At 43.0% G+C, this 22,467-nt stretch overlaps 2 protein-coding genes across 5 annotated transcripts in view; one reads left to right on the top strand and one right to left on the bottom strand.

Moving 5' to 3' along the window:
* Window positions 1-887: 887 nt before the first annotated feature.
* Window positions 888-16,986, bottom strand: zap70 (zeta chain of T cell receptor associated protein kinase 70). 4 transcript variants are annotated; one of them, XM_004553806.4, is made up of 14 exons: window positions 16,972-16,986; window positions 16,549-16,624; window positions 8,338-8,804; window positions 6,615-6,775; window positions 6,391-6,529; window positions 6,223-6,307; window positions 6,059-6,078; window positions 5,936-5,975; window positions 5,371-5,569; window positions 5,076-5,282; window positions 2,891-3,083; window positions 2,365-2,505; window positions 2,169-2,281; window positions 888-1,416 (listed from the first exon to the last, which is right to left on the bottom strand). In XM_004553806.4, the coding sequence occupies exons 3-14, from the start codon at window positions 8,740-8,742 to the stop codon at window positions 1,293-1,295; spliced, it is 1,827 nt and encodes a 608-aa protein (XP_004553863.3). In that variant the 5' UTR covers window positions 8,743-8,804; window positions 16,549-16,624; window positions 16,972-16,986; the 3' UTR covers window positions 888-1,292. The 4 variants fall into 4 exon arrangements, with proteins under 4 accessions (XP_004553863.3, XP_012775293.3, XP_004553860.3 ...); XM_012919839.4 differs by lacking the exon at window positions 16,972-16,986 and adding an exon at window positions 14,049-14,117; XM_004553803.4 differs by lacking the exons at window positions 16,549-16,624; window positions 16,972-16,986 and adding an exon at window positions 14,049-14,154.
* Window positions 16,987-17,181: 195 nt separating this feature from the next.
* Window positions 17,182-22,467, top strand: part of adamts10 (ADAM metallopeptidase with thrombospondin type 1 motif, 10) — a 56,314-nt gene continuing 51,028 nt past the window's right edge. The window contains exons 1-2 of the mRNA XM_004553802.5: window positions 17,182-17,567; window positions 22,230-22,467. The exon at window positions 22,230-22,467 is cut by the window's right edge and continues 151 nt beyond it. The gene's annotated coding sequence lies outside the window, so the exon portion shown is untranslated. The remainder of the gene's footprint in view (window positions 17,568-22,229) is intronic.

Here is a 22,467-nt window from a genome sequence, read left to right as displayed (position 1 = left end):
GTGTAAATCTGTTTTATGCATTATGGATGTAAAAGCCCAACAAAGGACAAGGGCTGGAAATTAGCAATACCGTTAAATTCTTTATGAAAAAATATTAAATATATAATAAATGTAGATTTCCGGGACTCTGATCATATTACCTATTTATACCACAGCATGCATAGGGTCTAATATAGGGTCATAGGGTTTATTTTGTGAAAACCTACTATTATTTTGAAAACTGCTTCATCGACTTCCTTGGACCCTCCAGTGTGGCCTGACGGTTCACAAGTACTTCCTCTGACACAGTTTGGGGCCAGCGTGACTAACCTCAGTTTGTTTCTTTCCTAATAAATCGCCGCGTGTGACGTTTTAAATTACTGGCATTGAAACATCAGAGAGAAAAAACTATTCAACAAACACACATATTTAAAGACAGAGAACAGCTTTAAACTCAAAGTCTCAAAAAGTCTCATATTAGACTTTCTCATTTTGAATGTTTCTTTTGATTAAAAATGCAGATGTTGGACTCTGCACATACATGTTCAGAGTATTTATAAGAAAGTATGCATGCACCTCATGTCCAAAGCTCATTTTTGCCTTCCAGTGAAACATCACCAAATGCTGATGCTTTTATGGAGCATTTTGTTGATACAAATGTTCATGTCTTTAATTGTAATGTCTTTTGTGTTATGATTGATTTTATGAGACAGATTGCAGAAGACCAGTTGAATGGAGGCTCGTAGGTTTCCCGCCACATCTGTGATAAAGTTACAGATTTTTATTTTTATGGTTTTGGAACATCTGGAACATCTGGAAAAGAACAATTAAGACTTATAATGTCAGACTGTTGTTGTAGCTCCAAGAAAGAAAAAGAAAAAAAAAATCACACAGCACTTAAGAATGAATTCAGTCATATCAGCAGATTTATGATAAGTTAATCCACATTTTTCACTCACATAATTCGTTTGTTTCTAGTTTATTAGGCTAAAAACAGTAAAAATGCTTTTAGGTGGAGGCGGACAAAGACGCAGATTTGAATACATGGTTCGATTAAAGTAGCAGAAAATAAAATTAGTTTTGTTCAGCAGTATTACGACACTTAACATTCAAACCACGGCAGACAGAGAGCTTCCTCGCACGGCTGACACACTGAAGTCCGATTTACAAATGCACATTTATTGCTGCGTCGCTTCTGCGGTCAAAGCTGGTCACTGTGCACAGTTCATAAAACACTCTTTGTTTTGGTTGTTTAATGGCCGGCTGAAAGGACGCTTTGTGCAGCGCTGGGACAGAATGTGCCTTTTTTCTGTCTACTTGGTAGGCTCGGGTGCGGCGGCGGCTGCGCCTTCCTCAGGCTTGGCCTTGCCGGATATGGAGTAATGATAACTCCTCATGGCCTCCTCGACCTTCTTGAAGTCAGGACGGTCCTCGTGTCTGTGAGAGAGGAGAGGGGAGGAGCAGAGAGAGGAGGCTGTGATAAATAGAAGTCACAGGATTTTAAGAGGATGCGTTGCTTGCTTAATCTGACGCTAAAAAACAAATATTCAAGAGGAAATTGTTTTCATTTACGAGGGAACGACTGAGGAATATAATGTCGTTAGGTGACAGCAGCCATGCCTGACGTATGAAAACTACATAAGTCATTAAATACACTGCTGTGAAAAGTGTTTGCCCTCCTCCTGTTTTCTTAGTTTAGTTTTTTGCACATTTGTCATACATATGTTTCAGGTCATCAAACTAATTTTAAATGAGTCTTTTTAGACAAAAACAACAAGAGTAAATACAAAATGCAGTTTTTAAACGATTTAAGTACGTTTACTTTATTCAGGGGAAAAAACTACAGACCCTGCGTGAAAGACTAATTGCTCCCTAAAGCTAATAGCTGGTTGTGCCACTCTTGGCAGCAAGAACTGCAATCTAGCATTTGTGATAACTGGCAATGAGTCTTTCAGCCACTCTTCGTGGCAGTATTGTTTAATTCAGCCAGACTGGTGGGTTTGAGCATTAACGGTGTGTTCAAGCATCTCAGCTGGATTTGAGCTCGGACTTTGAATGTACCATTTCTTTCCCAGTTTGTTTCTTATTGTGGAAACATGAACTCTTGTTGTTTTGTTGTACATACATACAGACAACCTCTGTTTATGCCTCTCTTGTATAACGCACGCACAAGACCATCGGTTTCTCACTTGTATGTCCAGCACTCTTTCATCAGTGTATATACTCGCTCTGGACACGCCGCCGGACAATCCATGCGGCTCCCGTTCTCAATGAAGCGGATCACGTCGGGTCCTTTCATTTTCTGGAGAACAAATTCAAAGACAGGCAGCGTGAGCTCTGGGATCACGTCATGCTTTGATAACCTTCTGCAGTAATCTGTCTTACCTTGTAGGGTTTCCCTCCGTAGGAGAACGCCTCCCACATGGTGACACCAAAACTCCACACGTCGCTTTTGCTGGAGAATTTGTGGAAGAGTATACATTCTGGTGCGTACCACTTGAGCGGCCATTTACCTGCAGTACGAGCCTGTGAACACAACGTTTATGATGATGAGAAGCACGCCAAGGACTCGGCCAAAGCAAGCAAACATCGGCGATAGTATTTAGGGCCTTGGAGTGAAGGATTGCTGGGGCTCTCTGGTAACTACATCCACTCCAGATATGGGTCAGTAAATCAGTAAAATGGAAATCAATTGAGTGTTTAGTTCAAACAGGGCACCTGACACATTTTTGTCAATAGGAGCTAATTACTGTTTGCACATTGTGAGGTCAGCAACTCGCAGAAGGGCAATCCATCTAAGACATACTCTCTGTTTGCACACACTGATAAAACCCACACCGGACTCTCTAATCACTCTGTATTCATGCAACTTTGTCTTGCGGTACAACAATATTAAAAAATTCGTGAGTACTTTGTAGTAGTTGTCATCTGCTCCCAGGGCCTTGGAGAGGCCAAAGTCACTGATTTTGGCGAACTGTTGATTGACCAGCAGGACGTTGCGAGCCGCTAAATCTCTGTGCACAAAGTTCTTCTCCTCCAGATACTTCATGCCCATCGACACCTGGTGCATCAGGTTCACAATGTTCTCCACCGATACGGTATCCCTGTGAGGACACACGTCCAGAGAAAAGAAGCATTAGGATATTTTTAGTACACAAATGTAGTTTTTTCCTAAGACAGCTGGGATGGGCTCCAGCTGCACCCCCTGAACCTGGACTGGAAAAGCAGAAGTAAATAGATGGACAGACGATCGATGATGATGATGACACAAAACTTGTCCAGTTCCTTTTGATGCAACAAAACACTGAATATTATTGCAGTTTTAAGTATCCAGAAACCTTCAAATGAAGCAGCCTGAAAAATGAACCATCCTAAGTTTGAGTCTTTAAGACAGAAGTGGGGAACTCCAGGTGAGGTTTTAGATCTCACCCTGGGTCAACACACCTGAATCAATTTATTAGTTCATTACCAGGCCTCTGAAGAACTTCAGGACATGTTGAGGAGGTCAATTAGCCGTAATCAGCTGTGTTGGATCAAGGACCTGCAGGACACCGGCCCTCGAGGCCTGGAGTTGGACACCCCTGCTTTAAGACATATTTGGAGTTTTGGAATCATCCACCTCTCCATTTTCTGCTGCTTTTCCAGCTCTGAGTCATGGGGGCAACAGTCAGAGCTGAAACGCCTCATCCAGATGTTCAGGGGAAATACCGAGGTGTTGGCAAAATGTGAGCTCTGTCCTGGTTCTGCCCCAGGGCCTTCACCTGGGAGGACATGCCCAAAACACCTCACCTAGGATGACTCTCAGCTGGAGAAGCTTTTGCGTGTCATTCCCCTGCTCTTTTATCTATCTCTAATATCTCTATTGACTGGACTTGAGTTATAGGCTTCTCTTTGCTTTACTTAAGTCTTGGAAAGAGTGAAGGTGGCTATTAAAATGTTATCCTGGCACTAAAGCAAACACATAACCTAAAGGACGTGTAAAATCACATCCCCATGTTCCAACTTCTGCCCTTCGAGAGCTGCTGCTGTCCATACAGAGTACGGTCTTGCCTGCTCTCCTATAAAATTAAGATGTAAGAAAGCGTACGTTCACTTTTGTTGTTCTGTATTTATTCCGTCATAACGTGACAGTTCTGAGAATACATGGAGCTGCCACAGGAAAAAAGAACGGCCTCATAAAGATCAGAAATGTCTTGGATGAACAGATTGTCTGATTCATTCCTCATCAGCATGTCATGGCAAGGACTTCTGCAGTGTCAGTATCAGAATCCACCTGAGAAGTACAGACTTGTACCAGGACGCACTTTGAGGGCTCACCTTGAATAGAAAGGGGTTATAGTAGCACCACTCTGTTTACTATTTACCACGTAGAAGAGCTGAGTTCTTTGAGATAAAGTAAGATTATTCACATCGACATGTTTTGATCCTTGTTACAGCTGAAAGATTTCTATGCATGAAACTGACTGACCCTAAACCACAGCCCTGTTTGGTGCAAAACCCATCCTGGGGCAGTGCATGTCTGTGGGAGCTGTTAGGGTTACACTGACATGTATGTATTTTTGTAAAGTCAGAGCGTAATCTGATCTGACTCTACACATGCTATATAGGATTCGTAAGGATCTGAGTGTCATGAAAAATAATAAATAAGATGGTTTTTTTATATAAAAATATGTAAGTCAGACCTTAATCAGTCTCCTAGTTACACTCCTAAAACTGAAATCTCACTATTGCTGGTTTAAAAAATCCTCTGAAGTTTTATTCACTAAAGATTTTTTTTAAAGGTTTACTTGAGTCATTTGTGTTATTTCAACAAAATACTGTGTTTTTTGGATTTACTTTAAAAAATGTACAATGAATGTAAAACATTGAAGCAATACATAAAATATATAAAATAAATACGTAACTGATAAATAAATGAAATAAAAAATATTAACACTTTTATTCAAAAGTTATGTCAAGTGGTTCCACCCAACCGTGCTGCAGGTTAGGATAACTGCTAAGAAACTGACTCAAAGAAAAACCAGAGTTTACCAATAAATAAATAAATAAAACAACTTTTTTTAAGTGTAACTACAAACAGTTAAAGATGAACTTACTTGTTGGAGGAGAGGAATTTGTTCAGCGGTCCGGCAGAAGCCATCTCCATGACCAGCATAAGACAGTCTGCGTTGCACAGGCCAAGCATGCGGACGATGAACGGGTTACTCAGCTGGTGCATGATCTCTGCCTCCCGCATCATCTCCTCCTTCACCAGCTTCTCGTTGTCGTTCTTCAGCACCTTGACGGCCACGTCTATCTGACCCCTGAATCCAAACAAAACACAGGCAGCGACATCAGTAGACGCACGCACGTACGGCTCAGCGTCTGTTTTTAAAATGTTCGGCTCCTCACGATTCTGTTTTGAAGACTCCCTTCTTGACACAGCCAAAGTTCCCAGAGCCGAGCTCCACCTCGTCCATCAGCAGGTCGGACCTCTGGATGTTGAACCTCTTGATATCATTGGGGTTGTGATACGGGTTGAATCCATTGCAGTCCATGGGGAGAAGGTCGCGGTCTTCGGGCACAGTAGTCTTTGTGACCAATGCAAGAGCTGCAAAGTACAAATTGCACACAATAAATTGCATGTGCTTTGTTTGTAGATATAACGTGCAAAACATTTCAAACTTGAAGGTTTTACATTCAAAATCACGTATCAGAGTCTAAAACATGATGCACTTGTATAAATTAATTACCCAGTGATATATTAACTGGACACTGTTACTGAGGAATTACATTTTTTAACTCACAACCTTTAAACACAGCGCTTGGCATGCAGTTATAATCTATCAGATTTCAGTCTTCCTTCTACGACTGATTGTGTAATTGTGAGTTTTTTTATTTGAACGCATCCTTGCAGGAACAGCCATCGCAGTTTATGCTCAATGCTGCCTGTGTGTTTGCACTGCTGGCTACCGACCTCGAGGTGGCGGTGTGTATCCATTGGCGCCGCGTGGCCTCTGAAAGGAATGACAAAGAAATAAATCTCAGAGGATGAAGACGTGCGCTGACTTGAACAGTGCAGGATGTACCGACTACTTACATTGGGAAGACTGGGTGTCTCTGAAAAATGACAGGAGAATTTCATTAGTGAATAGAATCAAAAAAGAACGTTGCGTATTATATTATTCATATTATGAATAAACCACAATATAAACTGCAAATTCAGGCTGAGATGTGATTAAAAAAGGAAAGATTGGTCAGTACTTTCAACAGCAGCTTTGCCGTTAACACACGTCTCTCCGAGAACGGTTACAAGGCCGTCAGGTTTCATCTTCAGATACTCCACCAGCTGAACATTGAGAATAAGTTTAGTTTAGGCCAGAAAAACGACACACAAGTAAAGAGGAAGAAAAAAAGAGCCTGAGGACCGACCTGCCAGACTGTGTCAAACTTTGTTCCCTCAGGCATAGAGAATTTCCCCGACTTGTCCTGGAGGATCTGATAGTGGTACACCGTTTTCCCGTACATCATGGAGAGAGCGTATGTGCCAGACTCCTCTCTGTCTCTGATTCTGAGGAACAAAACACACATAAATGCAAAATCTTTACCCAACAAACAAACACAGCAGGCTTTTTAAAAAAGAAGCAAAAACTTACAGAAACTTGCCGTCCGGTTGTGCTCCCGAGTAAAGCCGCCTCTCCCCCTCATGGCGGGAGATTTTGCCGTGGTACCAAGGCATTTTCTCATGGGCTGTAGTTGCGATCAGCTTCTCGAGCTGAGGAGCTTGACTGATGATGGCCTGCTCCATGGCTTCGCCCTGAACCGGAAAAATGATCACGTGTTATCTCCGTGTTTTGCAATAATGACTTTTTATCTAAAATTGCGGGGAGGACTGCATCGCAGCTTGCTGGTGTTTCTGAATTTGCTCATGCTGGGTGTCAAATGCGGTGGAAGGTGGTGCATGTGAAGCTCAGAGAGGGAACGTTATGACACTCGAGCTGCAGGCGAATTCTGCATAGACGTGGAGCTAGTTTGGCTCTTCAGTTGTATCACCGGTGTCAAAAAGATACTGATCGTTGTATGTGGCAGGTTACTGGAGGAGGCACAAGTGAAAATGCTCTTCTTAGTTTTAGTCTTGTTGACTAATTCTTTCAGTGCTGTCATCTCAGACCCTCGTACTCCCACCTGGCCTGCCTTTTCTTTCCAGTTACCTGCTCACTTTGTTCCTATTCCCCCATCTTGACTCTTTACTTTAGCTTCTACCGTCTGTCTCATACTTTTGGTTCTCGTTTCTAAGAACTGTAGCTTGTTAGTGCAACTACTTTCCCCAGGCCACAGAAACCTTCAGAGGAACTGAGAGCTCCTACCTGTGTTCCTACTTGAGGAAAGGTTTGGAGAGATTGTGTGTGGGCAAAGTCTCTCCCACTCCACCAAAAAAGTCCCTTCAGAAATGTCAGTTAAACCAGACTCAAACATACGGCTTGCGGGGAAGACCTTTCCCCGAGTTAGAGTCCGATCGGGGCCACAAAATGAAAACGTTGCAGAGAAGAAGGTCACAACTTCAAACTTCTCGTTGTATTTGCAGAGAGCCATTAAGAAGGGAGGGATTGTCCGAGTCCGAGGTCTGGGCCGTCACAAGTTTTTCAAAAGTTGTTTAAAGTCTACCAGCAAAGTGTGACCTGGCGCTGCCACACCACTGATCTTTAACTTTGAACACTTTGTTTCTTTGTAACGACATTCACTGACTGATGTGGGAAAACTGACACATGTTGGTAAGATTGCTGATTTTTGATAAGACACCTCGTGTTGTTGTTTTTTAAATAGTGGTTCATTAAATGTGAAGGTTTCTCAGACGTACGTGTACTTTTAAAAAAATATCTACATGTCAATACAGCAGTGGAAAGTTTTATCTGTGCAGCTGCTCTCAAATAACCACAAAAAAACAAAATGGCAAATTTTGCTTACAGGCGAAAACATTTATCAGATCACAAATTTTTTATTTTGTATAAATTTTTCACCCATCAGCAGATTTTCTATTTGGTTTATTTGCTATATTTTGCAGCGCGATGAGGGCGGAAAATATAACGACTGAAGAGATCACTTTGACTGCACTGTACAGCGGGCTGGATGCAGACATCAAAGCTATCTCCATGAGCAGAAGTCAGCACATTTGCATGGTTAAATTTTGTAAAAACAACAACCGTAGTTTGTTAGGAAGACATTTAAACATATTCAATATCACAGAAAAGTAATTATAGCTAAAAAATGAACTTTTCAGTCTCCGAAATGCTCAGGTAAAGTACAAGTAGCTCAAAACTCTACCCTACATGGTTATTTTCTTTTTCTAAACTCTTCAGCACCACCCGACACCCGGCTCACCTCCAGATTCCAGGTCTGCTTCACGTACTCCCTCAGCATGTTTTCTCTCAGACTGTCAAACACGCCTTGCCTGATCGGCGTATCTGGGGAGCGTAGACACGGCTTCTTCAGGAGGCACACCAGGCCGTCGGAGTCTTTGCTGTAAAACTCACAGAGCTCTGCAGGGCCACAGTGAGGCTTCCCTCCTGTGATGCAGTAAGTCCCGTTAAGCTGTTTCTCTACGGAGTAATGGTGGAACTCCAGGTTCCACACGATAGACAAGACGTAGCCCCCCAGACTGCGGAGACACTGCCGCAGCAAGAAGAGGCCGTCGGACATCCCAGCCAGCTTCAGGTGCTGCTCGGCGTCCGAGCGACTGATGCTGCCGTAGAAGAAAGGCAGCTCGGCCGCAGGGTCGATGGACATGGTGAGACCTGGTAAAAGTTGGCCTGGCCTTGAAGTCCTGGATGTAATCAGTGAGAGAGAAACTAGGGAGACAGAGAGGAGGGAGGGGGACATTTCTTTGAGAAAACTGACCAATGGCACAGATTGAAACAAATTTGCCACCTCTGACCGCTCGGCTTTTTTAGTTTCTACCTCCTCCACTCACAGCCAGATCAATGCAACTTTCTAATTTACCAAATTACAAATACAAGTTGGTGGGAATACAGCTTAAAAATGGACAACACTAAAATCAGTACTACAAAAAGCAACAGAAAAGCCCCAAAAGACACACACACACACACACACACACACACACACACACACACACACACACACACACACACACACACACACACACACACACACACACACACACACACACAACCTGGATAACCTCACCTTCTCTTCCCTTCCCAGCTGTGTTTCACTAGGATCTACAACAAACCCAACAGAGCTGCGCTTCTCAGGAGCCTGACACGTACAAGTGAGGAGACATATGTGGGGATGTGACACTTAGCATGAGGCACCCACACTTTGAGACTGCATAAAGTTTGCAGGTTAACAAAGTGATGACACAAGCCACAACAGGAAGTCGCAGTCCGCCCTCACAGCCTCCTTTCTCCAGCGTGTCGCTCTTCCGTTGAACAGGTGCTGTACGGTTACAGAACATTCCCTCTGCTTTAAAACTCATCGTTTTTTCATTTTATGGAACAAAAAAACTGAGATCAAAGTATCGTTACTGTAACGAGCGTGTGCGCGATGAGAAGCGCTGGTACTCGGTTGACTTTATTGTGAACGGGAGTAAGGACAACTTTAAAATCAAAAGGGTTTCGACTGCAGCGTGGAACAGTTACGCGACAACAAGCAGAAGATGTTTGAGATAAAGAGGGGAATCGACAGCGATCACAAGACGTCACAGGCATCAGCTCAGAAAACCCAGAAAGGAAATGATCTGAAATGAAGAGAAAGATCGAGATTTCATGAAGACACGCAGGAGATCAGCCAGGCTGCTCTCCTGAGCTCTTCTTCGATTTGGGAGTAAATAAAGACGAGAAGCACATTTAAACAAAGCGGCATGCAAACTGATACGTGATTGTCTTTGTGTTATTCTCACTATGTGTCCATCAGTTTCATTTCTTCATATCAGTGAAAACTTCACCCCCTCACAAAGAGTGCAGTTTTTATAACGATGAAATTATAAACCTAAAACCTGACATACACAGCATGTGCCATAAGTTACTTACAGTAAAACAGGAGGTGTGATTACCAAAAGCTGGCAAATCTACTTTACTGTAATTTAACTTCTTACACCGTAACATATAACATGTTTTTAAACACTATGTGAAATAAAAAGTGCAAAACCTCAGCTTCCTGGTTATATACCTGAGCTGCTTCCCACATCAACAGTGGACAACCAAACAGCAACATACGACTGCCACAAGAAACCAGGTTTTACTGCAGCATGACCTCCAAAACGCCACAACAAAGACCAGACCCTACAGTGTGGACAAATGGATGTCGCCTAGACATGAGCAGCAATGCTGGAGCGCTTCATGATCTGCACCTAAAAGGTGTTTATTTTAGTCAGTATGGATGTGCAGCACATGGAAAACTGGTTTTTCTAACGAATGGAGACTAACTGTTCATACGTTTATTCAACTTCTGCACCACCTAATCCGATCTCAACACACGGGAATAACTATTATGGAGTTTATTTTTATTTTTAATGCAGAAAGGTGTTTATCTTTTTGCTGTCATTTGACTTTAAAGCTAAAATAAGCTTCTTTTTTTTTTACCCCATTCTGCTTAAATTTAGTGTGCAAATTTGCTTATTGCATTATTTTATATTAATGTACATTTACTTATTTTTTATTTTAGACTGCTTTGAGAGCAAAAAAGGAAATTTAAAGGCATCAACTTGAGCTCCATGTAAGCACTTTCTGATATTTTATAGATAAACAATAAATGACTTGCATCTTGTTTGTGTATGTGTTGAGAAAGGAGGTCTACTCCTGTAAAAAGTCTATAAATGGATGCAGGTGACTCTATTCTTTTTCCCCATTTCTCATTTAAATTCCCCATACACTGTGGGGCGTTTAAGTGGGTAGCGCGGTGATACAGCAGCTCAAAATTTATGATCAACTTCTGTGATATTACTTGAGCAAACTGAAAGGGAAAGTGAATTTAATAACAAACCCCCTTTAACAGACCGTGACAAGCATATTAGCCATGCTGCTGTAATTTACGACCAAACTAACCAAAACACTGACGGCTTTCCAACAAAACATTAAAAGGTCCAACAACAGCAGAAGCCAAGTCCCGGCTCTGCGTGTGCTCTTTATAAACTAAGAGTTTGGTGCTTTCTTTCTTTTTTCTCCGCCCTCCCTCTTTTTATTTAACAAAAACAAAGACTGGCGGGAGATGAGGCGACACATGGCACGGTTCCTGAGCCAAGCTTTGAACCCACACTGTTGCGGGGTGTCTTTCATGCAGCGCCCGGGACTAACACACAGAAACTGTTTGCATGCAGTGTATAATTCCCTCTGATGTGCAAAGAATACTTTGGTACAAGAGTGTTGCAGAGTAAGCAGATAGTGATTGACCCAATGAGTGGTGGAAAAAAAGAGTCCTATGAGTCACTCTGTTTTCAGCAAGCCGAGGACTCGACACGAGATCTCGAGGCCTGAACGCTGGTTTTCCACAGAGAACAGAGAGAAAGTTTTCTGGTGTGAGAGTAAATGCAATTAAATAGGAATCAAAAACCTGATTGTGTTTGTCATTTGGTCAAACTCGTCTGTTCTCGGCAGACTCACAGCTCCAGGTTATCGTTTTAGATGGCAGTGATAACGGGGTTGTGACAGAGCGAAACGAAACACGGCGGCCATTATGATCTTTCCGGTGGGTTCACCATTTCTATCTTGTCATAATGGCTAACCCGCCACAACATTATGTGCTCGGACGCACGAGCTTCGACAGACTATGCGAATACTTTGACATCTTCAAACCATTTGCGCTCGGATAAAAGCAACGAGGTCGAGCTTTTAAAGGCGACCTCAGCGCAAGCATCAAGTGTTTATTCAAGTAAACCACAATTAGGAAGCGTAAACATTAGCAGCGGAAACACATTCGACATGAAGGCAGAGCAGCGCTTAGAGCTGACAGCGTTATGTGCTCATGTTTAGCGTTTACAGTCCTCAACTTTTTTTTAGCTGGGTGCGTTAGCGTGCTAACACGTGCTAATGTGAAGGAAGAACTAAACGAGGAAGAAGATGGGGACGTCGTTGACAAAAGTGAAGAGGACTTTAATTTTTTTAAACAGTTTTTGCTGAAATATTTAAAAAATAATTTTAAAAAAACCCAACCCCATTGTGGCCTCTGGACCCAGATAGCAGGGCTACTTATGGCTCGCTAGCAAATGCTACGTAAGCTAGATCTAGCCTAATACTCAGTAGACAAGCTTGACATCTGTCACACCAAGCCTAGTGTGGCCCAGCTGTCACAACACACCTGTAATCTGACCCATATAAGATGAATTAGGGGCTTCTGGCCCACAGAAAACCTGGAAAATGATCATTTATTGCAAAGAAAAGCCAGCGCGTCATCACAGTCACTGTTATTCTTCACAGTACTTTTCTCAGATGTGTCAGTCTGACGCGTGGTAACCAAGTACAGCTACAGGTTTTAGAAAAATAAACCATTTGTGTAATATTTGTGTTACTGAGTGTAAACTCCTCCTCGGCTCATTTAAACAGCAGAAATATTATTAATATGTGGGCACAGTCACAGTGTTGAAGTGGGGAACCCGACAAGACGTGCTTGGTGTAAATAGCGATCAGTCAAATAGCTGCTTAACTGGCTGCTGAGAACAACATGACAAAAAGCAAATCACCAGAACAGTGTTGGTCCTTATCACGCACGAACGCACCAGCGTGAGCTCAGACAGTCGATGTGCCTCTCTGTTTTCTGTAGATTACCCACTGATATTAAATCAAGAGCATAGCAGTGATAACTATTTAGAGTTTTTAGGTCATGATTATTTTCTTTGTGATATCAGGAAGTTAGCTCATGGCTGTGCAACTCGAAGCATTTCTCTGTACATACATCAATGCGCGAGACTGTGTAGGCACCTCAAAACAGACAATGTGCCCTTTAACTGTCACATATGAAATTATTTTTCCAACAAAACTGAGCGAGCGTTCGAAGCGTGTAGGTGGAGTTGGATAAGAAAGTGCATCTGAAATCAGGAGCCCAAATGCCCCAAAGTGAATCATTATTTCCTGAATCAGTGGAAAAAAGCTGTTGTTAGATCCTGTTATCTGCTTTATGTTTTCCAAAGTCTGTACAGCACCTGGGAAATAACCTGACAAGATGTGATTAAATCACATTAACTGTTCAGGCCTACCTCAGGTAGGATTCATTAGCATTCAAAGAGAGATTTATATTCCTCTTAACAATAACTCTACTTTGATTTCTGTTCACTATAATGAGTGTTTGTGTCAACCGTGTCTTTATCTAAAAATAAACTATGCTAAAACTCTGAATATCACACTGTGAGTTAAACAGAGCCCGTTCTGCACGTAAAAATTCATCTTCTGCTCGTCCAAACCGATTCTGTCCGACTGTGGCCGACACATGTAGCAGATATGCCTCAGTGCAGCACCCAAAATACATCCAGTCATTTTAAGAACAGTTACAAGGGATCACAGACACACACGGACCTCTTGGGTGTCTTAAAACCTACACCATTTTTTTTTGGTTTTCTATTCCAAGTCGCAATGAAAGCAGCTATTTATGTTTTGAGCATGTAATGACTGCTTTTCTGAGCCAGAGCAACAATGCCGCGGCCGACTGCGGTGCACGCACTCTTTTATTCTCCTTTTTTTTGACTGTTTCTATATAGTTGTGAATATAAAACAAACCTCAGTTGGAATTAAATTTAACTGATCGATTAGATCTTGTTGGACTGAAGTCATCAAAAACTTTGTAAATGAATAGCTAAACTACATTTTCACGTGTTTCATGGCCTCATGTTGCTATTAAATCAACGTTTACTCAAATATGTGAATTCTCGAGCACATCGAGTTCAAACTCCTTTGCAGCTTTTTGTCTGTATAACTGCATTACAGCAACTTCTCAGGCTCAGACTTCAGGTCGTCTTACTTTCACCCACCTTACTGGGCTGTTGTGTTTTTCCACACAAGACACAAGTATATACATAAGTGTAACTAACCAGTTTAACCAATACGACACAGTCTGTTGTTACATAATCAGATATAAAAAAAACTTACAGAGCACTGTTGTTCCAGGCAGACGCAGAGCGGTGTTGTTGCTTCAGAGGCAAAGATATATCTGTTGATCTGACAGAAATGTAAGGTGCTGTGAAGACGCGAGGGTTTAGAGACAATGACACACACTCACATACACACACACAAACCCACACACAGGCAAAACGGCAAATGGCATGCGTGGAGGGCTGATTTCAGTTTGACTGTCACCAGTGAGCCTCTCAGTTAAGTTAAATCCCAGCTGATGTATTACAATCTGTACAGTGCCATGTCTGAATATGCGAAACAGTGAATTAATATTAGAAGAATAAACCAGCATTATTGGGGAGTTCCTCTTTTTTGCTTTCGAGATGAAAACGATTTGGTCTGCTGGTTGAACTCGAGTCAGGATGCACTTACTTAGCCCATGAACAAAGGGAAAGAGATTCCTCTGTCCATAGAATAAACAAAGTAACATCTTACATGTTAAAGGTCAAAAATTTGCATGCTCGATCTTCTTTGTCTTCCGCACTTCTGCACCACCATCAGCCTAACTGCCCCAGGCTGGTGTTAGTCACCGACCGTCTGCCGCTTCATGCTCGTGGTGGTCTGAGTAGGCCTTTGCACCTCTTGCCCTAAACCTACATCTAAGGATGCCTAATTATTAAAATGATGGCCTCGTTCTTCGAGCAGTCTTCTCTTCATGTTGCAATCATCCTATTTATTTATACAAAGTCAGCCATGCAAAAGCTGTAAAATAGCAAGTGGTGGTTTTACACAAGGCGCTGACCTATTTTTCAGCACCTGTAGATAGATGACATTTGACCATCATGAGTTTCCCCTTGTTTACGGCGCAATGCTCCGTCTGTTTATCTGTTTTTGCATTTCACATTCTCACATGACAGCTGAACACGTGCAGTCAGCTGGCACTGTCCCATGAATTGATAGGATTTAAATATAAAGAGTGGAGACAGCAGAAAAGACAGCTGGCCAGGTGCTGTCCAAAATGAACATACATATGTTTGTGTACATATGTTTACAATATATACAAAACACTTTATATCGATAGTCTTTTAGATGAATTGTTAAAATTATAAAATACATTAAAGGTTAAAAGGTTAAGTCATAGCTAGGGTAACAGTAACCCCTTCCTGATTTCTTAGTTTTTTGGCATATTTGTGACACTTAAATAGAGACAAAAATAACCAGAGTAAATACAAAAAGCGGTTTTTGGGGTGGCTGTGGTAGTGTGATGGTCTCGGGTTGCTTTGCTGCTTCAGGGCGACTTGCTGTAATTGATGGAACCTGGATTCTGCTGTCTGCTGGAGGATGTCCAGCCATCACTCGGGTTATGCAGCAGGTCAGTGATCCGAAACACATCATAAGTCTACCTCTGAGTGACTAAAGCAAAAGAGGTTTTGGAGAGGCCTAGTCAAAGTCTGGACTCAAATCCAATTGAGATGTGTTGGCATGAACTTAAACAAGCTTTTCGTGTTTTAAAATCCTCTAATGTGGCTGAATTCAAACAATTCTACAAAGAAGATTTGGCGAAGAATTCCTCCACAGTGATGTAAAAGACTGATTGTCAGTTATCACAAACACTTGACTGCAGTTCTTCCAGCTGTCAGATTTAGGGGGCGATGACTTTTCACGTACGGCCGGGTAGGGTTGGAGTATTTGTTTTGTATTTACTCTGGTTATTTTTCTCTAATATTACAATTAGTTTGATGATGTGAAACATGTAAGTGTGACAAATATACCAAAAGGGAGCAAAAGAAATCGGGAAGGGGGCAAATACTTTTTCAAAGCGTTGTATCTTAGCAGCAAAAAGACTAGAGGGAGGGAAATATGTAGCTGGTGTAACATCCAAAAGCACATTCATGTTACATTCTTTGTTTAATTTCTACACATGTAAAAAAAAATTTAAATGTGTAAAAGCGTTAATTTGATATTTTACAGGAAGCTTTGAGGTTTTTACTGTGAGTGGTTGCTAGGCAACCGAGGTAACTGCTGGAGACTTCTGGGATAAATTTTGGTCTTTTAGCTGAATTCTTATAGGTTTTACAGCATTTCCTACTGATAAAGACCCCAAACCCATTTACTAAAGTAATTAACTTGTGACTAAACAATTAAATGACAGATATTTAACTTTTTTAACCGTCTTCTCTAGAAATTTATGTTTTTCATAATAGATTTAAAAAAAAAATCCCCAGGATATTTCTGTGAATTAACAAAAACCTGTTTTATAATCACAGGACAGTCTGGGCAATGACCTGGAGCACTTTTTATGTAATTTCACACATTTATTTCTGACAATTTAAGCCCAAACTTGCGCTTCGTTACACGTATAGATACATGTACACGTCTAAGTTACAGAACTTGTGGTGTAGCCAGGATACTGTGTTGAGGGAGAATTGCCATCATGACATAACAGACATCTACTCTCCACTCCAGCACCTGTGCGATACCCACAGCACCAAACCAACAGCAGGGATAGCAAACCCCACACACACTCAACCCCCACCTCTGCAGCGGCTGCAGCTGCTTCTTTGGAGTTGCAGATCTGGCACCGAGTCAGCAGGATCCCGCTGAATCCAGTCCTGCAAAAACAGACAAAACGAAACCACAGAGGAAAATGTTTTCCTACAAAATAAAAGCATGCATTTTACAGGTAGGAAGTTTCAGCCATGTCCTAATCGGAGCAAGAAGTCAGTTTAATTTGGTCGAATTCAGACTGAAGTTGTAGAACTGATCACCAGGTTGAACCCCCAAAGCAGGTGTGGGTAATTCGCCCCAAGAATGACCTCTTAAAAGTCACCACAACAAGAGCTCCTTGAAACAAAGTGTGGAAAGCACAGGCTCCTAATCGAGTTGTGCTTTTCAGAGGTCAAAGTTAGATTGTGGCGCTCAAGAACTCGCAAAAAATAGGATTTATTTGAGCTTAGACCTGTCAGACTTCTTTTTATATCGAGCTGAGCAGGGCCAGATTTCCACGAAGTGGTGTAATCTGCAGGATTTATTTATTTATTTAAAGCATTTTATAGGATTTCCGGTCCGAAAACAGCCAAACAGTATGCTCAGTGAGAAGGACTAGACGCCTTCTGCTTCTGCTTCTAAAACAGTTCGAGCTTGAGCCACTATTTAAGCTGTTTTACTGGACTCAGTGTCAGGTCTGTCATGCGCAAAGAAAACACAAACTGACCAACCACATTTTTATGCACAGTGTTCACGGGTTACAGGTATGCGTGATACAAAGTTACGTAAAGGTCTTAGACCAACATCAGCTATCTTGGCCACAGCTCTGTATTTCTCATCGGCCCCTTGCCAACTGTGGAGTCCTGCCAAGACAAACTTTATTTTGAAATTTTTGCTCCCGGACGCTTCTATTTTTACCACGGGGGAAATTGACACCAGACTCCTTCTCTCCGCTTGTGGAAGTGGAAGAAGTTGAGTCTCCTCAGTCTCCTGCCGGCACCGCCTCCTCTCCGCTCGGCTGCTGAGGACAGACTCACATCGGAAACTTCTGCACGGGGACACGGGAAGGTAGGTCACCGAGCTCGGCTCCACTCTCTCTCATGCACAGCTCTGTAAGAAGGAAAGGCACTGCCCTGGCATGATGCTGGCTCTTCTAAGCTCTTGTCCGCTCCTTCCTGCAGAAACACTGCATGTCGCCCATATTTAGTGAGGCTCTTGCTGTCATGAGATCATTAGGTGCACCTCTGTGGACGTGAGCCTCACGCTGTCTTAGGGGATTTGTACTATTCCTAAAACCTCGAGTCCGTGAGTTGCTTCTCTTCTTCTTCGGAGTTCTTACTTATTAGCGCTGGGGTCTCCTTGTTAGCTGATGACAAGACGGTGTGCATCTGTGTTTGTGTGTCTGTGTTTGTGTCTGCGTGTTGCTGAAGGGATGATGTGGCTGTCAGCGGACATCAGGTACCTGGTGAATGGTGGCGTTGTGTCGTTCGCCGGCTGGGGGCGCTACTCGCAGTTGCTCCAAAGCGCACTAAATCTGCAGCCCGTTTCTAAAGTTGCTAAAGTGTTATCACGGAAAACATTTAGACTGTTGCTAGTGTACTATATTTAGACTATATGTAACATTATGATAAACAGAGGGGCGAGCACAGGTTTAGAGACACAGATGTGGAATCATTGGCTGTGTGACATATCAGCACATGCACGTCCAAACAGCACGAATGACAGATGTGCAGGTTTCCTGATCACCGTGCAACATTTTTATCATTATTATTATTTTGCAGAAATATTCTTTAGCACACACAGATACAGTTTTAGTTTTTTATTTTGCTCCCATAAAAAACGCAACGTGGATGTGTAGTTTTACCAGATTACGCACACTTCTCCTTTTCTTCACATCCACATGTGATGCTTTTGTGTTTAAATCTCCTCCTTCTCCTTTTTTGGTAGCACTCATTCAACTTCATAGTAACCTTAAATTGGCTGCTGCCTCTATTAGGACAGCAAATTTACTTTATTTGTCCTGGGTCAGGTCGGTGCCTCCCAGAACTGCACAGCTTTTCTGTAACCTGCACATTTTTTCAATTTCTTTCTTTCTTCTTTTCTTGATTGCAGAGCTGAACTGACAGGCAAGCCTCTGTCAGTTCAGCTCTGCAATCATTTTAACGCTGAACAGTAAAGATTCCAGCAAATGTAAGGCTTTGCCTGTCGTAATGAATATTTTTGGTGTTTTTTGGATTGTTGTCAGTCGTAAACCAGATAAAAGACAGAAAGAGAAAAGCCTCCTCTGCCATCTGTGCTGCGCTGGTTCACTCACTCCGTGTCGAGTCAGCTCTCTCTCTCTCACTAAATATTGTTTCAGACTTAGAGAGGGACATTTTCAGTGAGGGGAGCACATCCGAGGTTCTCCGGCCTGTTTATGTTCCCACTTTTCATCTGCACACTGTTTATTTGGGGAAACAGAGAAAGGAATGCCTGCACTTTTCTCCTTCTTCTGCCTTATTTATTTATTTATTTTTACCAGAGATTTTAATCTGAGATATGATTCCACCCTCTCTGTCACCTGTCCAGGCTTCATGTTGATGGTGATCATGACTTATTTTTATTTATTCAAGGAGTGCGCAGTTGATGCTGAGGCTGACGGACGCTGATGTGCGCGATTCGCTCCCTCACGGTCTCATTTGGACAGAGAAACTGTGGCGTGCAGTTACATGAAATAATAAACTCAACCTAAAGCTGATTCGTGTGCTCTCTGCTGACCAAAGTGGAGACTATATATATATATATATTGAGAGTAGTGGCAGTGGTGGGGGTGCTGTCCCAGACTTGAAGCTGAGCTGAGGGACACTTAGCATCTGTGCGGTCGACACAGACCGGTCATATGGTTTTGATTAGCGTGCTAGTTTTCGGATAGCTGCACTCTCCCTGGCAGCGGTTAGACACAAGGACAGCATAGTTAGGCTGCAGTATGAAAAAGGAATATCCATCCTGTTAAACACAGTTATAAAAAAGCACCAGTCAGTGTTCAGTAGATGATCAGATTATAAAAAAATAGAAGTGACGTGTCAATATGCCTCAGGGTCCACTGACTTGATTACACTTGAGTATTTTGGCCCACCCTTAAATTCCCACCTAATTATCCCGTGCGCTCCAACTCCTTTCTCTCTTGGTAACAACGACCCCTTTCTTTTCTCCTCTGCAAAGCTCTGATAGCCCTGGAAGCTGTGTGGCCCGGCTCGGAGCCCCCTCCCCTTTCCTTTCCCTTTTCTTTTTTTGGCCGCGATTGTAGAGCTATACGGTCGATATCCATCCAAGCAAAACCCAGACCCCGGAGAGTCCGTGCACGCGCGCGCTCGCCTCGGCCTGGCCTCCTGACAAACATACGCTTTTTATTTCGTACAAGTGATACAGCCCAGAGGGAAAGCTTTGCACAACAGGCCGGGGAAGATGTACAACGCCGTCACCTCTGCGAGACAGCTCTCTCTTAATTTAGCCGCATTTCCAGAGTAGCAATAATTTACCAGAAGAGCTGTGTGCGCGGCGGTGCATGCGTGTTGTGGTGTGTGTGAAGCCTGTCCACAAATCTTTCTTAGCAGCTGTATTTGAATAGCACTAGTTTGTGTGTGTGTTGGGGGGGGGGGTCCTATCTCTCCTCTCTTTCTCTGGCTTAAGTAAACAAGAGGAGATGTAGTGGTCATGAAAAGCACTTGATAGCAAGTCTAATAAGTCCACAATAAATCGAGAGCTGTGCAGAAACAAGTAATGAAAATGGAAAGGGAGCTTGGCTCGCAGGAAATGACTGGGAGAAAGCCGGAGGAGGGAGGGAGGGAGGGGAGAAAGACTTTTAGTTGTTCCATATATGAGGGAAGTTGCAACAGCACAAAGACCCCTCATTGTTTTTAAAGCAAGCTTTCTTTCTTTCTTTTTAGTTTTGAACTGTACCTGCCCGTCGCTGTGTGAAATTAAGCAAGAGCCACATTAGGGGCCCTTTCATCTCCTCCACACTCAGTTTAGAGTATTAACACTCAAGAATGGCTCTCCCAGCTGGCTTGAATAGCTTACACTCCCCTCTCTTTCCCTCTCTCATTGCCTTCAGATTCTGCACTTGGCTTTTTTTCCCTCCTCCTTTTCTTTTTTTTGCAGGAGGCAACTTGTTCCCCCTGCTCTCGTCACCAAAAGGTTTCCCATCTGCCTCCGATTACCTTTGGCTGCAGTTGGTTAGCCGCCAGCCATCTGGGCCAGTGCGGCGTCTCCGCTCGCTCTTCTCTCCCCAGACAGCTCTGAGGGAGGGAGGCTAGCAGGGCTGGGACAAGAGTAAAGCTGGGTGGGCAGACTTTACTGGAGGATAGGGCTGGGTTTTTAGCTGACACTGCAATATGTAGCCAGGAAACTCAAGTCAAAAGAGAGAGAAGGGCACCCATGAAACTGTGACTGCCGATTCCTGGCTCCGCTCTTGTTTTTGTAATGGGTACTGTGTGGATGAGGAAGTCGTTTTTCCATTGTTATTATAATCTTGCTGCATGTTTGTCTCAAAGGACACAAAAATAATTAAAAAAAGAGCCTGAGGATTATTTATAGCACTCGACGGCTAAATTAGTGGTGTGGAAAAGAACGACACAAGAAAGAAATTTGTGATGCTGAACTTTTACCTGCATACGGTCTTAAAAGCTTTCTGTTCATAGAGTCACATCTGTCAGGGTAAAACACTAGCTGTCATCTGCTGACTCAGAACTGGCTTTGTTCACTACTGTGCAAATCATGTCCTTTATTTCCTGTTGTGCCTTCTTTCATTTGCTGTAATTAAAGGTTTAAGCCTTGTTAAGTACCACTGCTGTGCACAGGCCACATGAAACACCAGCATTAGGTCTTTTGTCAGCTTTGGCTGAAGCTGAAGTCTACAACCTAAAGAAATGTGGGCTGCTTATCCTACTGTGGGGCGGCTGTTTGCCACAACGGGCTGGTGGTGAGGGAAGCAAGAAATCATCAAATTTGAATGTTTGTTTTTGAAGTCTTATTGTTGCTCCTGTATTTTTATTATTTATTCATTTATTTTCTTAAACTAGGGGCCTCGGATTCAGAAAAAGGCAATATTATCTGTCCGTGTTGTGCTCCAAATATCAACACTGGTTGATGTATAGGCACTCACACCATCGGTCTGCTAGTTAGTTGGCCAGTTAGTAAGCTGGATACCAGCCAGTGGGTCGCTCAGCCATGCAGGTTGCAGAGTCAGGCAGGGTAGCGGTGATGGCAACCTGCTGCGTCTCTCAAATTGGCTCATTTTACCCTCAGACCCTCTGACATAATACCCACTCCTAGCCCCGTTTGGGCACCGAGCACAGCTTTCTACGAGATCAATGGCCTCCTTTGTGTTTGAACTCTTTCCGGTGGACAGTCAGCTTAAAGTGTGGGTCCTCAGAGGCCCCAGGTTGGGACCTATTGTTATCGCTGGTCACCAGAGTGAAAGACTGGGTACTTACCCTTACTAAAGCCAAGATTGATTATCACAAGGAACAATGGAGGACTGGGCAGTCCTTGAATATGAACTGGGTAGATTTGCCTTGTTAGACTGGGAACTGCATGGGTCATTGGGATCTCATGCTCTCCCTCTGTCTGTGTTTTACTGTGTCTCCCTTGTTCCTCCTTCGTCTTTGAGCCTAAGTTTGTCTTTCCCCACCCTTTCAAACCCTTTCCTGGCCTTCCTCCTGCAGTCACTAAACAGCTTCTCTTCTGCAGGCAAACGGAGAGGGGTGTGAAGCCACCACTGCCGCTGAGCCCCTTGAGAAACCCGTCTAGGTGTTTTCCACTTCTGTGAGGACTTCTTCAAGGTCCATCACCTCTTGCTGACAAAACGCCGAAGACGCTGCTGGCTCTCCGATCTTTTGCAGCCATGGCCCAGCAGAGCGCTGAGCTGTCCCTCTGCTAGGCAACGGGGCATCCGAGAGGGCAGGAGACATGTTGGAACAGAGGCACG

This window comes from Maylandia zebra, linkage group LG17, assembly GCF_041146795.1.
Source record: "Maylandia zebra isolate NMK-2024a linkage group LG17, Mzebra_GT3a, whole genome shotgun sequence".
NCBI classification, from domain to species: Eukaryota; Metazoa; Chordata; class Actinopteri; order Cichliformes; family Cichlidae; genus Maylandia; species Maylandia zebra.
This window is presented reverse-complemented; position numbering and strand designations above follow the sequence as displayed.

What these genes read in the sequence shown, in the direction of transcription:
- zap70 (XM_004553806.4), bottom strand. Translation starts at nt 8,742, where the DNA reads ATGTCCATCGACCCTGCGGCCGAGCTGCCTTTCTTCTACGGCAGCATC. An exon ending in AGACACCCAGTCTTCCCAAT is followed by an intron (nt 5,976 to 6,058) that starts GTAAGTAGTCGG and finishes CATTCCTTTCAG; the next exon opens with AGGCCACGCGGCGCCAATGG. An exon ending in CAGATGACAACTACTACAAA is followed by an intron (nt 2,506 to 2,890) that starts GTACTCACGAAT and finishes TTGTGTTCACAG; the next exon opens with GCTCGTACTGCAGGTAAATG.